The sequence below is a fragment of the Ranitomeya variabilis genome, chromosome 6 (assembly GCF_051348905.1).
Source record: "Ranitomeya variabilis isolate aRanVar5 chromosome 6, aRanVar5.hap1, whole genome shotgun sequence".
Taxonomy (NCBI): domain Eukaryota; kingdom Metazoa; phylum Chordata; class Amphibia; order Anura; family Dendrobatidae; genus Ranitomeya; species Ranitomeya variabilis.
The window spans coordinates 91,406,559-91,422,920 of record NC_135237.1 but is presented as its reverse complement, the minus strand read 5'-3'; the positions used below and the strand labels follow the sequence as shown (position 1 = coordinate 91,422,920).

The 16,362-nt window shown below is 45.2% G+C and overlaps 1 protein-coding gene across 4 annotated transcripts in view; it reads left to right on the top strand.

Moving 5' to 3' along the window:
• The first annotated feature begins 1,891 nt into the window (after positions 1 to 1,891).
• The window catches only part of GSDME (gasdermin E), a 165,242-nt gene continuing 150,771 nt past the window's right edge, over positions 1,892 to 16,362 (top strand). For all 4 annotated transcript variants that reach the window (XR_013216826.1, XM_077268785.1, XM_077268788.1 and 1 more), the window contains exons 1-2: positions 1,892 to 2,031; positions 8,781 to 9,015. Coding sequence is in view for 3 of the 4 variants with exons in the window: in XM_077268785.1 (XP_077124900.1) it covers positions 8,799 to 9,015 (217 nt within the window). In the remaining variant the exon portion in view is untranslated. The remainder of the gene's footprint in view (positions 2,032 to 8,780; positions 9,016 to 16,362) is intronic.

Below are 16,362 nucleotides of genomic sequence, written 5' to 3'. Positions count from 1 at the left end.
TACACCTCATGCACACCCGGCTCCGCTCCGTACACCTCATGCACACCCGGCTCTGCTCCGTACACCTCATGCACACCCGGCTCTGCTCCGTACACCTCATGCACACCCGGCTCTGCTCCGTACACCTCATACACACCCGGCTCTGCTCCGTACACCTCATACACACCCGGCTCCGCTCCGTACACCTCATGCACACCCGGCTCTGCTCCGTACACCTCATGCACACCCGGCTCTGCTCCGTACACCTCATGCACACCCGGCTCTGCTCCGTACACCTCATACACACCCGGCTCTGCTCCGTACACCTCATACACACCCGGCTCCGCTCCGTACACCTCATACACACCCGGCTCTGCTCCGTACACCTCATGCACACCCAGCTCTGCTCCGTACACCTCATACACACCCGGCTCCGCTCCGTACACCTCATACACACACTGCTCTGCTACATCCACCCAAACCCCTCCTGACCTCACACAAAAGCTTACCCTCCTCCAGCATGATGACAAACAGCACTGCACTACTGTCCTGCACTACACGGAAGCCCTTGATCATGTGACTCCAACTCCTCCCCTCCTGTGACCTCATCACAGGTCCTGTGCGCACAGAGCAGTGGCAGCTATAGTAGTGGTGTGCGGCTCTCTGCGGTGGAGGGGCTCTGCTGCGGGTCAAGTGCAGTCCCACCCGTGATCGCGAGTGCACGCGCAGCAGGGCCTGTAAGGAATAATTATTTAAAGGGCCGGCGGCCCATTTTGTAGCTTAGAGTTCTTAGGAGCCCGCCCAGTCTGCTGGACTGGGTGGGCCCCTAAGCACTGCGGGCCCCGTCGCAATTGCGACCCCTGCGACCGCGGTAGTTACGCCCCTGGGAGACACTATCGTCGCATGGGGACACACACACACACACACACACACACACACACACACATACACACACACACACACACACACACACATACCAAATCTATCAAACGGCCGACACGATCCCCATGCGACGGTATGCCTCCATGTCTCTTCGGGATACAGGACCACACTCCGCCCACGCACTTCTGCCCGCTTCCCCGCACTTCCTGCTGCAGCGGTTTCTCCACCCATAACCGCAATAAAACCCGCAGATATATTTTTGATCTGCGGGTTTTACCTCACAATGGAGGTCTATGGGTGCAGAACCGCTGCAGTTCCGCACAAAGAAGTGACATGGTCCTTCTTTTTTACCACAGCTATTCAGCGCGGCTTTTTTAGTGAATTTCAGGATCATGTGCACAGCGTTTCCTGTTTTCCATAGGGTTACATTGTACTGTACCCTGCATGGAAAACAGCTGCGGACCCGCGGTAAAAAACGCATTGTGTGAACATGGCCTAAATAAACATCACGGCCATTTTTCTTCCACTCAATAAATTCTGTGTTGTGCTTTTCTTTATTATTTAAGGAATAGATCTTGTAATGCCATGTACCCTGCATGGAAAACTGCTACGGATCCACAGCAAAAACCGCAGTGTGAACATAGCCTGAAGGGATGAACTAAGCAGTTTATTTTTCACATGTTGGTGTGAACCAGACTCATAGTTCAGGCATTAACCCATACGAGCCCAGGCCCTGAGTTTCCGTGAACAATGGCTCCCGGGTGCCATATTGTAACTGTCCTGTTGCCCATTGTTCCCGAGCACACGGCCAGTTTCTGGCTAATCAGCGCTGTACACTTATACTGCGCTGTCTGTGGGGAATAAAGACCCCGGTGAGTGTCTCCCCTCAGTGCGGAGCCCTGTCGCGACTCCGCTTGTTTACACTCGGTGCCCGCCGCACGACGACACCGCACACTGACAACCGCGACAGTCCCGCCCTCTGGTTACTTCCTATATTGACGTACGTCCTAACCAATGGCAGAGCAGCGGTGCACAACCCTCGACCAATCAGGAATCCGGAGAGCAGGGCAGCCGAGACTGAAGAACAGAGAGGGGAAGCTTAGCTCCAGTGAGTAGTCCGCGCCGGGCAGTGAGGTGACAGCGGCCATTCCCAGGAGCCCCGGGCGGGAGGTACGTCTGTGTACGCTATGTGCCGTCTGTGTGTGAGGACGCAGGACAGTAACTTATGGCCATAACTGCAGGAATTCTCCTGACAGCAGAGCTGCCCATAGACAGCCAGGACTTAAAGGGGGTTTCCACTATGAATTGGTATTGCTTTTTTATAGCAAAATAAAGGATATATTTTTTAATGGCGAACAGAACTAAGAAATAATATTAAAGAAGCAGAAATGTATTGTTTGGTTCCATGTACATTACTGTAAAGCCGGGGTCACACTTGCGAGTGCAATGCGAGAAACTCGCGCAGGTTTCTCGCCTCAGTACTCGGGACCGGAGCTTTCAGCTGCATAGAAATACATGCAGCCGCACGCTCGGTCCCCGTCCCCGAGAGCCGGCGGCAGTGCCGGGTATTGAGGCAAGAGACTTGTGCGAGTATCTCTCATTGCACTCACAAGTGTGACCCCGGCTTTACACGAAGCAACGTGTAGATCAGATCGGTGGTAGTGCCGGTACTAAGTGTACATCAGGTTGGTGGTAGTGCCAGTAATACGTGTTCATCAGGTCTGTAATGGTGCCGGTACTATATTTACATCAGGTCGGTAATGGTGCTGGTTCTATATGTACATCAGGTCGGTGGTAGTGCCAGTACTAAGTGTACATCATGTCGGTAATGGTGCCGGTACTATATGTACATCAGGTAGGTGGTGCCAGTACTATATGTACATCAGGTAGGTGGTAGTGCCGGTACTACTTGTACATCAGGTCGGTGGTAGTGCGAGTACTACATGTACATCAGGTCGGTAATGGTGTCGGTACTATATGTAAATCAGATTGGTGGTAGTGCCAGTACTACGTGTACATCAGGTCTGTAATGGTGCCGGTACTATATGTAAATCAGATTGGTGGTAGTGCCAGTACTACGTGTACATCAGGTCTGTAATGGTGTCGGTACTATATGTAAATCAGATTGGTGGTAGTGCCAGTACTACGTGTACATCAGGTCTGTAATGGTGCCGGTACTATATGTACATGAGGTAGGCAATGGTGCCGGTACGTGTACATCAGGTAAGTGGTGACGGTACTATTTGTACATCAGGTAGGCAATGGTGCAAGTACTATACTGTATGTACATCAGGTCGGTGGTAGTGCAAGTACTACATATACATCAGGTCGGTAATGGTGTCGGTACTATATGTAAATCAGGTTGGTGGTAGTGCCAGTACTACGTGTACATCTGGTCTGTAATGGTGACGGTACTATATGTACATCAGGTCGGTAATGGTGCTGGTACTACATGTCCATCAGGTCGGTGGTAGTGCCAATACTACGCGTACATCAGGTCGGTAATGGTGCTGGTACTATATGTACATCAGGTTGGTGGTAGTGCCAGTACTACGTGTACATCATGTCGGCAATGGTGCCGGTACTATATGTACATTAGGTTGGTGGCAGTGCCAGTACTACATGTCAGGTAGGTGGTGCCGGTACTATATGTACATCAGGTAGGCAATGGTGCCTGTACTATATGTACATCAGGTAGGCAATAGTGCTTACGTGTACATCAGGTAGGTGGTAACGGTACTAGTTCCAGTACTACGTGTACATCAGGTCTGTAATGGTGCCAGTACTACATGTACATCAGGTAGGTGGTGCCGGTACTATATGTGCATCAGGTAGGCAATGGTGCCTGTACTATATGTACATCAGGTAGGCAATAGTGCCGGTACTACGTGTACATCAGGTAGGTGGTAGTGCCGGTACTACGTGTACATCAGGTAGGTGGTAACGGTACTATCTATACATCAGGTTGGCAATGGTGCCAGTTCTATATGTACATCAGGTAGGTGGTGCAGTACTATATATACATCAGATTGGTGGTAGTGCGAGTACTACATGTACATCAGGTCGGTAATGGTGTCGGTACTATATATAAATCAGGTTAGTGGTAGTGCCAGTACTACGTGTACATCAGGTCTGTAATGGTGCCGGTACTATATGTACATCAGGTCGGTAATGGTGCTGGTACTATATGTACATTAGGTTGGTGGTAGTGCCAGTACTACGTGTACATCAGGTAGGTGGTAGTGCCAGTACTACATGTACATCAGGTAGGTGGTAACGGTACTATCTATACATCAGGTAGGCAATGGTGCCAGTTCTATATGTACATCACGTAGGTGGTGCAGTACTATATATACATCAGGTCGGTGGTAGTGCGAGTACTACATGTACATCAGGTCGGTAATGGTGTCGGTACTATATATAAATCAGGTTAGTGTTAGTGCCAGTACTACGTGTATATCAGGTCTGTAATGGTGCCGGTGCTATATGTACATCAGGTCGGTAATGGTGCTGGTTCTACATATCCATCAGGTTGGTGGTAGTGCCAGTACTACGTGTACATCAGGTAGGCAATGGTGCCGGTACTACATGTACATCAGGTAGGTGGTGCCGGTACTACATGTACATCAGGTCGGTGGTAGTGCTGGTACTACATGTACATCAGGTCGGTGGTACTGCCGGTACTACATGCACAGTCAGGTTGGTAATGGTGTAGGTAACTATGTGTACATCAGGAAGTATGAAGTATTGGCGATACTGCGTGTACATCAGGTAGGAGGTAGTAGTGACGGTGCTGCTTGTACACCAGGTAGGAAGTAGTAGTGCCAGTACTGCATGTACATCAGGTAGGAGGTAGTAGTGCTGGTACTACATGTACATCAGGTCGGTGGTACTTCCGGCACTACATGTACAATCAGGTTAGTACCGATACCATTACCATGTGTACATTAGGTAGTATGAAGTAGTGCCGATACTGCTTGGACATCAGGTAGGAGGTAGTAGTGCCGTTGCTGCGTGTACATCAGGTAGTAGGTAGTAGTGCCGGTGCTGCATGTACATCAGGTAGGAGGTAGTAGTGATGGTACTGCGTGTACATCAGGTAGGAGGTAGTAGTGCCGGTGCTGCGTGTACATCAGGTAGGAGGTAGTAGTGATGGTACTGCGTGTACATCAGGTAGGAGGTAGTAGTGATGGTACTGCGTGTACATCAGGTAGGAGGTAGTAGTGATGGTACTGCGTGTACATCAGGTAGGAGGTAGTAGTGATGGTACTGCGTGTACATCAGGTAGGAGGTAGTAGTGCCGGTGGTGCGTGTACATCAGGTAGGAGGTAGTGCCGATGCTGCGTGTACATCAGGCAGGTGGTAGTTACCGTACTGTGTATACATCAGGTTGATATGATTTCTTCAAAAGCGTGGAGTCATGGATCAGCCAAAAATAATTAGCAATGAAAATTACAAAACAAGACAAAATACATATCAAAAAGGGTATAATAAAATCAGAGGTGAAGACTCAAGTGTGAAAAGGGCAAGGTCTAAACACATTATGTAAGAAGGGGCAGCAATGGTGAGGCGACAGAATGGTTATTGCAGGCTGTAGGTTTTCCTGAAGAGATGGGTTTTCAGGTTCAGTCTGAAGGATCCGAGGGTGGTGGATAATCAGACGTGTTGAGGCGTTGAGATCCAGAGGATGGGGGATATTCAGGAGAAGTCTTGGAGGCGGTTATGTGAGGAACGCATAAGTGTGGAGGAGAGTAGGAGGTCTTGGGAGGATCGAAGATTACATGAGGGAAGATATTGGGAGATTAATTCAGAGATATAGGGAGGGGACAGGTTGTGGATGGCTTTGTAGATCAGTATTAGTTGTTTGAACTGGATTCGTTGGGGAATTGGGAGCCAGTGGAGGGATTTGCAGAGGGGAGAAACAGAGGAGTAGCGAGGAGAGAGGTGGATTAGCCGGGCAGCAGAGTTGATGACAGACTGGAGCGGTGGAAGAGAGTTAGCGGGGAGGCCACAGAGGAGGGTGTTGCTGTAATCAAGGCGGGGAGATGATGAGGGCATGCACAAGAGTTTTAGTAGATTGTGGGCTGAGGAAGGGATGGATTCTGGCAATATTTTTGAGTTGGGGGCGACAGGAGGTGGCAAGAGTTTGGACGTGCGGCTTGAAGGACAGGGCAGAGTCGAGAGTTACCCTGAGGCAGCAGATTTCAGGTGCAGGAGAAAGCGTGATGCTGTTTACCATAATAGATAGATCAGGTAGGGGGGATACGCGAGATGGGGGAAAGATGATGAGTTTGGTTTTGTCTACATTGAGTTTTAGGAAACGAGAGGTGAAGGAGTATATGGCTTATAAACACTCCGGGATTCTGGACAGTAGAGAGGTGACATCTGAGCCAGAGAGGTAGATCTGAGTGTCGTCCACATACAGGTGGTACTGGAAGCCATGGGACTTTGAGTTGTCCTAGGCCAAGGGTATAGATGGAAAAAAGTAGGGGCCCTAGGACAGAGCCTTGAGGGACTCCAACAGAGAGAGGACGGGATGAGGAGGTAGTGTGGGAGTGGGAAACGCTAAATGTGCGGTTAGAAAGGTATGAGGCAATCCAGGACAGGGCAAGGCCTTTGATGACAAGGGAAGAAAGAAAGAAAGAAAGAAAGAATACTTGTGCCTCTCTTGCAAGCTCCAATACATGGTATACAAGGCAGTGTCCCCTATAATTCCAGCATCTCATAGAGGAGGGCACCTCACAGAGCCACCATACAGCTGCACAGAATTGGCACACAGGCTCCGGACACATGAGCATTGCCATGTAAATGAGATGTAAATGAGATGTAAAGGGCGCCTGATACCTAATACAGCCAGCAGCTCCAAAGTTGGGACTCCCCAATTAGATGACATTGATCTGTGAATAGCCTCCTCAAGGGTTTTTTTCAGTTTTATGAGAACACTGCTTATACTTCAAATTAACAAAATAAGCATTATGTGCCTAGTTGAGCCTTGTCCTCTCTGCGGCTCCTTGCTGCCTTTGAAAAGACCACGTTAGTAACATCATATCCACATCACATCTCTTGTCATTTGACTCATCATCACAGTGATTGGTATTTATAACAGGAGATCGGTGCAACCAATCTCTCCATTTTCTTGTAAATCCCTTTAATTCTGTATCCTTTCCATTACAGTGCACATATTTTATCTAGTTAGTCCATGCATGCTAATTACACCTACTGGGGTAACTGAGATCTGAGTCTATTGCACAATGTGATCATCCAGGAAAGTGGAAGTATATTTAGCTGCTGATTTCTTCACATTTGTTACTGACCAGACCACGTGTCCATACTCTGCATTCATGACATACTTTGTTGATTAGATGCACACAAAGTTCTGGAGCCAAACATCCAATTTGCTTGCAAATCAGCTGCTGGTTCCCAGTTTTATCTAAACTTTGACAGATTGTCTGAATATTCTGTTTAAGGTGTCTGACTGCCTCTTTAAAATTACAGTATTTCCCCCATTTCTTACTTCTGCTGAGATCATTTCACATTTTGACATGAACTACAGTTTCAGCTTTGTGTAAAAACCTTAAAGGAGCTGTCGCTTCTCTGACATTTAGGGACATTTGGTGACATGAAATGAAATAAATGTCTTCTAGATGTGAGTCCGATTAGCGAGAGCCACAACTATTCTCAGAATGAGTGGGCTGTGAGGAAAGGAGAGGTTCTATAGAAGCTTTCAAAATCATGCTTGCCTGGAATTTTTGAGCTCAAAGAGAACTGAATGTAAAGAGCCCGTCATATGTCCATATTCCGCTCTGCATGCAATGAGGCCCCAATCTCAAGAAAGATGGCGTTCCACTGCTGACAGTAGCATCTGTCGGACATTTATGCCTTATCCTGTCGATATAACATAAATATGGGGCAACGATTTTAGATGGAAAACTGTTTGATAGATAAAAAGTATCAAGTGTGTTTAACTTTACAGATGCTTTATTTTTTATTTAGTGCCACTTGGAAGCCAACACTGAATATGTTTCTTTGGGTGTAACTGTTTAGTGCCATAGTAGAAGCTTAGCTATTTGTCTAAAGTTTACTAAACTTCTATTATGTTCTACTGAACTCTAAAATGTCTTTTTAACTATATAATTAAATGGTTTTCCTGGGCATAATAAATAATTTCCCAAGGTGATCGTTTTGTAGCAAACTGATTGCTAATTACCTATTATTACCTACCTGGGTCCGGCACAGGCTGCTCCGTGGTCTACGCCGGTACAGAGAGTAGAGACGTCACAGTTCTACCAGCCACTGGACTTGAGTAACACTTCATCGGGATGTTTTACTGATGACATGCTGTTCAATCACCCAACTTCTGTAGCCATGACACGCCACAGCTGTCCTGTGACTGGTGAAATGTTGACGTCTTCCATTCTTTTGCCGACACTGACCATGGAGCAGCCTACACTGGATCCAGTATGGTGCCAAGGTTTTATTTTGCGCAAACATCCCCTTTTAAAATCACATTTATTACAAATAAGGGGCCTAGCTAAGTCTATGAAAAACAGCCCTCTTACACCAAATCTGACAGCAGGTTCTTTGTATTTCGGTAGTTAGCGTTCTCTGGGCATGTGATACATAATCTTTCCTTAGACAGCCAGAAATGTTGGCATGTGTGACAACACTCCTGCCGCGATGCTTGCCATTAATTCTACAGGTCAGACTTAGTTTTATGTGTAACTGAACATTAAGATCCATTTCATACAATCTGTAGGTTCTTGTGGTTTCTCCGGGTCTTCAGATGAGTCTCTGACATGTCCTGGCTGCTTTTTGGATGTATGGAATGATCATTGCACCAGTGTGCATGGGCTCTTGCTGTGCTACTTTACTAGTATGTGCTTCCTATAATCTTGAAGCCACTTTCTTTTCTATTTTAGGACATTTCATTATCCAACATGTTTGCAAAAGCTACTAAGAATTTCTTAAGAGACATCGATGCCGGTGGTGAGCTGATCTCTGTCTCCAGTTTAAATGACTCGGATAAAGCCCAGCTTCTTAGTGTAGTGGCAAAGAAGAAGCGATTCTGGTGCTGGCAGAAGCCTAAGTACCAACTTTCATCGTGTGCCTGTTTGCTGGGTGATGTACTGACTGAAGAAGTTGCTGTAAAACCAGGTATGGGTCATATAAGTCACTTTGCAGCATAAAAAGGCCGTACAGACAACATGGACCCTGCTACTATCTGATGACCTTACTACATGACACAACTGCACAACCTTTGTACCGTCATAATAACACACATTCTGCCATGTATTCATCCCTTATTTCAATTATATTTTGTTGAAATATGACACTGCAGGTTATCTACAACCTTTCCATATTGATAATAATGTAGACTTTAGATAAGTTTCCAGTTGTGTTGCCAGTTCTCAGCCTTTTCAAGCAATCGTTAAATAATCCTTGCATTCCTGTATCCAGGAAAGTACATTTAATCGATATATACTGCATTTTTGCATAGCACCCTGCCATTAATATTAACTATATTGGGCTGACATAGATGACAAATGAGATGACAGAGCTGAAATGAGCAGCTCCTTGTTACAAATGTTAAACATAGCACAATATTTAGTACTGTTGCAAAAAGAAAAAAATATATATATTTAAACTTACAGCTGATATAAAAATCCTACACACCCTTGTTAAAATGCCAGGGTTTTGTCATGTAAAAAAAAAAAATCATACCAAGATGAGACATTTCAGAATTTTTACCACCTTTTGATGGCAACCAAAATCTGTACAAATTCACTGACAAACAAGCTAAAATCATTTTCAAGGGGGAAAATAAAAATGACCTCTAAATTAATGTGGTTTATTTTTCAGTTGAATTGTACTGATTAATGCTGAAATTAAAAGTGGAAAAAGTTCAGAAATTTTTTTTTATAGGCTTTTTTCACATGAGGAAAAAACCTTTTATTTTAAAAGTGGTCCTAGGCTTTATAATATATATATATATATTTATACACATTCCTCAATATTGAAATTGCAACACCAAGAAGTAAAACTTGTGGAATTATGAAAATCACAGCAATACACGCACTTACATTCCTTGGCATGCTATCAATGAGGTTATTGATGGATGTCTGAAGAATGTTCTGCCGTGCTGAATGTACTTGGACATGCAAATCATCAAGATCCGGTGCTGGCAGCTCTGTTTTCATTTGCTGACCAATGATATCCCAAATGTGCTTAATGAGAGATAAGTCCGAAAACGCTGCAGGCCACGGTAGCACGTTTAGGCCATGCAGGCTGCTCAAAGTAGCACGAACAACATGTGGCCTGCCATTGTCATGTAAAAAAAAAGAAAAAAAGCGGCACTTGTGACATGGCTGAACTACTAGTTCCACCACCAAATCAATGTAATGCTGAGCTGTTATTGTACGTGGAATAAGGACTAGAAGGGTCCGACTATCATATATTATGACACCCCACTCCATATTTTCAGAAGTAGAACTGATGTGAAGTTCCCTTCTGAAGCATGCCTCTGCGTGGCGTTGCTCACGTGGTCTCTGGATCATATTGTGATTGTCAATTACATCCAAGACAAAAGCGAGACTCATGGTTGAAGTGGGTAGGCCTCCATCCCAGCATCTGAACTCCATCTGGAGACCATATGGGCAATGCCATAAAGAGGCCTTCACAAGGGAACATCACATTATGATAAATGGTAGCTGGTCTTCTGCAGTCTTCATTCCATGTATACTAACAGTTCGGCATTACATTGATTTGGTTATGCAACCAATGGTATGGCCATTTCTCCAAAGTGTCCCAAGACCAGCTTTTCAACACGACAACATCAGGCAGCATGTTACTTTTACTACTGTGAGCAGCCTAAACTTGCAACCATGACCTGCAGTATCTCTGAACATGTCATGTATCAACCACATCTGGGACATTGATCGTCAATTGCAAAGGGAGCCGCCAGCACCGGATGTTGATGATTTGCCCAAGTGCATTCAGTGTGGCAGAACAACCCTCAGACAATAATTAATAACCTCATTGATAGTGGCCGAGACGTGTATGTGTGTATACTGCACATGCTGCTCATACTTGATACCATATAAATTGAGATATTTCCATTTTTTTTCCCAACATTTACATATCATTAACATGTATATCGATCCTGTGATTTGCTTAATTCCACAACTTTTCCTTCTTAATGTTGCAATTTCATTGTTGAGGAATGTGTATCCTATTAAACAGTCAGTATGATCATGAGCATCTTCTATGAAATGAATTCATGTTACATGGGTATCTTTCCATCCATATCTGGCAAAAATGGTAACCCCAAATTGTATTGGCACTATTTTTGTCTCTCTATCCCTTTTGTATCTGCCCTTAAAGGGAACCTGTCACCCCCAAAATCGATGGTGAGGTAAGTTCACCGTCATCAGGGGCTTATCTACAGCATTCTGTAATGCTGTAGATAAGCCGCCGATGTTACCTGAAAGAGGAGAAAAAGACGTTAGATTATACTCACCCAGGGGCGGTCCTGTCCGATGGGCGTCTCAGGTCCGGTACAGCGCCTCCCATCTTCATTCCATGACGTCCTCTTCTGGTCTTCACGCCGCGGCTCCGGCGCAGGCGTACTTTGTCTGCCCTGTTGAGGGCAGAGCAAAGTACTGCAGTGCGCAGGCACCGGAAAGGTCAGAGAGGCCCGGCGCCTGCGCACTGCAGTACTTTGCTCTGTCCTCAACAGGGCAGACAAAGTACGCCTGCGCCGGAGCTGGGGCTTGAAGACCAGGAGAGGACGTCATGGAATGAAGATAGGAGGCGCCGGAGCGGACCTGAGACACCCATTTGACCGGACCGTAGCGGGACCGCCCCTGGGTGAGTATAATCTAACCTCTTTTTCTCCTCTTTCAGGTAACATCGGGGGTTTATCTACAGCATTACAGAATGCTGTAGATAAGCCCCTGATGACGGTGAGCTTACCTCACCATCGATTTTGGGGGTGACAGGTTCCCTTTAATATCTAAAATGATTGTGCAGAGAGAGTTTGCAGCCATTTACAGTAATTTGAAAAAGTATTTATTCCCCATGAACTTTTCCACATTTTTTTTCATGTTACACTGACATACTTTATTGGGAGTTTAAATGATATACCAACACAAAGTAGCAAGTATTTGTGAAGTGTAAAGGAGATGCCACATAGTTTATTAAATATTTTATAAAATATTATTTATTATTAAATATTTTAAAAATCTAAATCTGAAAATTGTGACGTGCATTTGTATTCCACCCTCTGTGGCCTGATACCCTTAAATACAATTCTGAGTGTCTGATTACCTCCAGAAGTGACATAATCAGTAAATTGAGTCTATCAATGTGTAATTTATTTTTAGTATAACTACAGCTGTTCTGTGAAGGCCTCAGAGGTTTGTTTGAGGACATTAGGGAACTAACACAATCATAACAATCAAGATACACACCAGACAGACAGGTCAGGGATAAAGTTGTGGAGAAGAGAAAAGCAGGGTTAGGTTATAAAAATAATCTTTGAACATCTCACAGAGCAATTTTCAATCCATCATCCAAAAATGGAAAGAGTATAACACAACTGAAAACCAACCAAGACATGGCTGTCCACCTAAACTGGCATCCTAAGCAAGGAGATTACTAATTATAGAAGCAGCCAAGAGGCTCATTGTCACTCTGGAGGAGCTTCGGAGATCCACAGCTGAGGTGGGAGGACCTGTCAACAGGATAAGTATTAGTCATAAACTCCAAAAATCTGGCCATTATGGAAGAGTAGCAAGAAGAAAGCCATTTTTTTAAAAACAAGTACCGTATATGGGGTACACAGCTGGTATGTGGAAGAAGGTGCTTTGGTCAGATGAGACCAAAGTAGAACATTTTGGGGCTAAATGTAAAACTTTGTGTGGTGGAAAACTGGAATATAAGGGTAATGTTTCTTATTGTGAAGAGTATCATGCTAGGGTAAGGAGGCTTATAAGTCATGGAATATTCCTGTGGGAAATTAAGCATGCAAATTGCCTCTTCAGACAGGAAGAGGACTTGAACTCTAGTGCCACCTATTTGAAATAGCAATCCTAAAAGTCAATAGCAGCATGTCACTCTCCACAAGGAGAAAGGGTATCCCTGAGATACTAGTCAGAAGCCTCTCATACAGCCAAATCACATCTCATTCTTTGCACTCGTGAGAGGCAACACCCAAAACACCGTCTACAAATTGAGATTCTGGTTTGACTTTTATCCTGAATCATGTTGCACAGCTCGTTAAAAGGTCATTATTGACTTTTAGGATTGCCACTTCCAATAGCTGGCATTAAAGTTCAAGTCCTGTTCCTCTCTGAAGTGGCAATTTTCATAATGGAAAACTAGCCCTGCACATCACCCTGAAAAAAAACATTTCTTCGACAGGGAAGCTGGTCAAAGTTGATGGGAAGATGGATGGAGCAAAAAACAGGGCAATCCTGGAGGAAAACCTGTTAAAGGCTACAAAAGACATGGGATTGGGGCCTAGATTTACTTTCCAGCAGGAAAATGACCCTAAACATACTGCCAGAGCTACAGTGGAATGGTTTTGATAAAAAAATTATTCATGTGTGTCAGTGGCCCAGTTACAGTCGAGACCTAAATCACATTGAGAATCTGTAGCAAGACTTGAAAATTGTTGTTCAGGCGCCTCCATCCAATCTCACTGAGCTAGAGCGAGTGTGCAAAGTAGAAAAAGAAAAATTTTCCGCCTCCAGACAGTGAGACTCCAAAACACTTACTGCAGTAATTGCAGCTAAAAGTACCATATATGAGATATAAAAATATCACAATATAAAAAATATCACATAAAATTACATTTGTGGGTGTAACTTGAAAAATGTGGAAAAGTTCATGGAGCATGAATACTTTTTCAAAGAACTGTACATATCCTAGAATACAGTATATGACATTTATTCTAGGCGCTATAACAACTAGTTATGTTGGGCAAAGTGCACACATAAGGTATCACTGTATATATGAGAGTGAAAGGATTATATTGTGTCATGATTTTATTTGTATTTGCCACTCTCGCATCAGCTATTGACACGGTTGCCCCTCTCGTCCATGGCAGAGTGCAACGTATCAATAGACAACCTTGGCACAATAACACCACTAAAAAGCTTCGGCAAGTGTCCAGGGTTGCGGAGCGGTGTTGGAAGAACACACACTCGCAAGATGACTTCACTGTATTCAAACAAGCAACACTTGCTTTTAAATCTGCTCTCACCTGTGCTAAACAGGCCTACTTCACAACCCTCATATCTTACCTATCCTACAACCCCAAACAGTTATTCAAAACCTTTAACTCCCTCCTCCGCCCCCCACTGCCCCCTCCAACCTCCCTCATCTCTGCTGAGAACTTTGCCACACTTTAAAAATAAGATCGACCAGACAAGGCAAGTCTTTATTGTTCAACCACCACAACCCCTTTGTATACCAGACCAATGCCCAAACCCCATAACCTCCCTATCCAACATCACTGAAGGGGGGCTTAATTGTCTCCTCTCCAAATCGCACCTCACCACCTGTGATCTCGACCCCATCCCATCCCACCTCCTCCCCAACCTCACCACCACATTTATCCCATCCCTAACCCACCTGTTCAACCTATCACTAACTTCTGGCACCTTCCCTTCTGCGTTCAAACATGCCACAATCACGCCTATCCTTAAAAAGCCAACCCTCGATCCAACTGCTATGTCCAGCTATCGCCCAATATCGCTGCTCCCATTCGCTTCCAAACTCCTGTAGCAGCCCCTCCACGCTGAACTTTCCTCCCACCTCTCATCTAACTTGTTGTTCGACAATCTACAATCTGGTTTCCGCCCCCATCACTCAACTGAGACACCCCTGACCAAAATCACTAACGACCTACTTACCGCCAAAGCTACTGGACAATACTCTGTACTCCTCCTTCTAGACCTGTCCTCTGCTTTCGACACAGTTGACCACTGCCTCCTACTACAGATCCTCTCCTCCTTTGGCATCAAAGACCTCGCCCTATCCTGGATCGCCTTGTACCTTTCCAACCGCACATTCAGCGTCTCCCACTCCCACACTACCTCCTCATCCCACCCTCTCTCTGTTGGAGTCCCCCAAGGCTCTGTTCTAGGACCCCTACTCTTCTCAATCTATACACTTGGCTTGGGACAACTCATAAAGTCCCATGGATTCCAGTACCACCTCTATTCAGATGACACTCAGATCTACCTCTCTGGCCCAGACGTCACCGCTCTGCTGTCCAGAATCCCAGAATGCGTATCAGCCATATCCTCCTTCTTCTCCTCTCGCTTCCTCAAACTCAATGTGGACAAATCTGAACTCATCATCTTTCCTCCATCCCACATATCTTCCTTACCTGACCTATCTATCGCAATCAATGACATAATGCTTTCCCCCGTACCAGAAGTCCGCTGCCTCAGAGTAACCTTCGACTCTGCCCTGTCCTTCAGACCGCACATCTAAGCTCTTTCCACCACCTGTCGCCTCCAGCGCAAAAATATCTCCAGAATCCATCCTTTCCTCAACCTTCAATCTACTAAAATGCTTGTGCATGCTCTCATCATCTGCCGCCTTGACTACTGCAACATCCTTTTCTGCGGCCTCCCTGCTAACACCCTTGCACCTCTCCAGTCCATCCTTAACTCTGCTTCCCGACTAATCCATCTCTCTCCTCGCTACTCCTCCGCTTCCTCCCTCTGCAAATCTCTTCACTGGCTCCCATTCCCTCAGCGTATCAAGTTGAAATTACTAATACTGACCTACAAAGCCATCTATAACCAGTCTCCTCCATATATCTCTGAACTAATCTCCCGATATCTTCCCTCACGTAATCTCCGGTCCTCCCAAGACCTCCTTCTCTCCTCCCACACTTATTCGCTCCTCATCCAATCGCCTCCAAGACTTCTCCCGAATATCCCCCATCCTCTGGAACTCTCTGCCCCAACACGTCCGACTATCAACCACATTCGGATCCTTCAGACGGAACCTGAAAACTCATCTCTTCAGGAAAGCCTACAGCATGCACTGACCCCGCTGCCTCCTCATCACTACCAAAGCTACCGCCTCCCCAACACCGGAGCTCCTGCAACCCCCAACCTACTGTCTCCTTCCCCATAATCCTGCAGAATGTATGCCCGCAGGGGCAGGGTCCTCGCCCCTCTGTATCAGTCTGTCATTTTTAGTTTGTTTACTGTAAGTGATATCTGTAACTTGTATGTAACCCCTTCTCATGTACAGCACCATGGAATCAATGGTGCTATATAAATAAATAATAATAATTTGTATTTTGTAAACAAAAGTTTGAAATATTTAGCTAAAGTATAAAAGAAAAAAATACTCAAGTTTATAATGTGTAGTGTTTCAGCTCTCTGTTAGCTGCTTGCATACACACATACACATAGTTTTTATATCAAAACAGCGTAAGGTATATTGTCCAATATAAACTTCATCGTTCCAAAATGA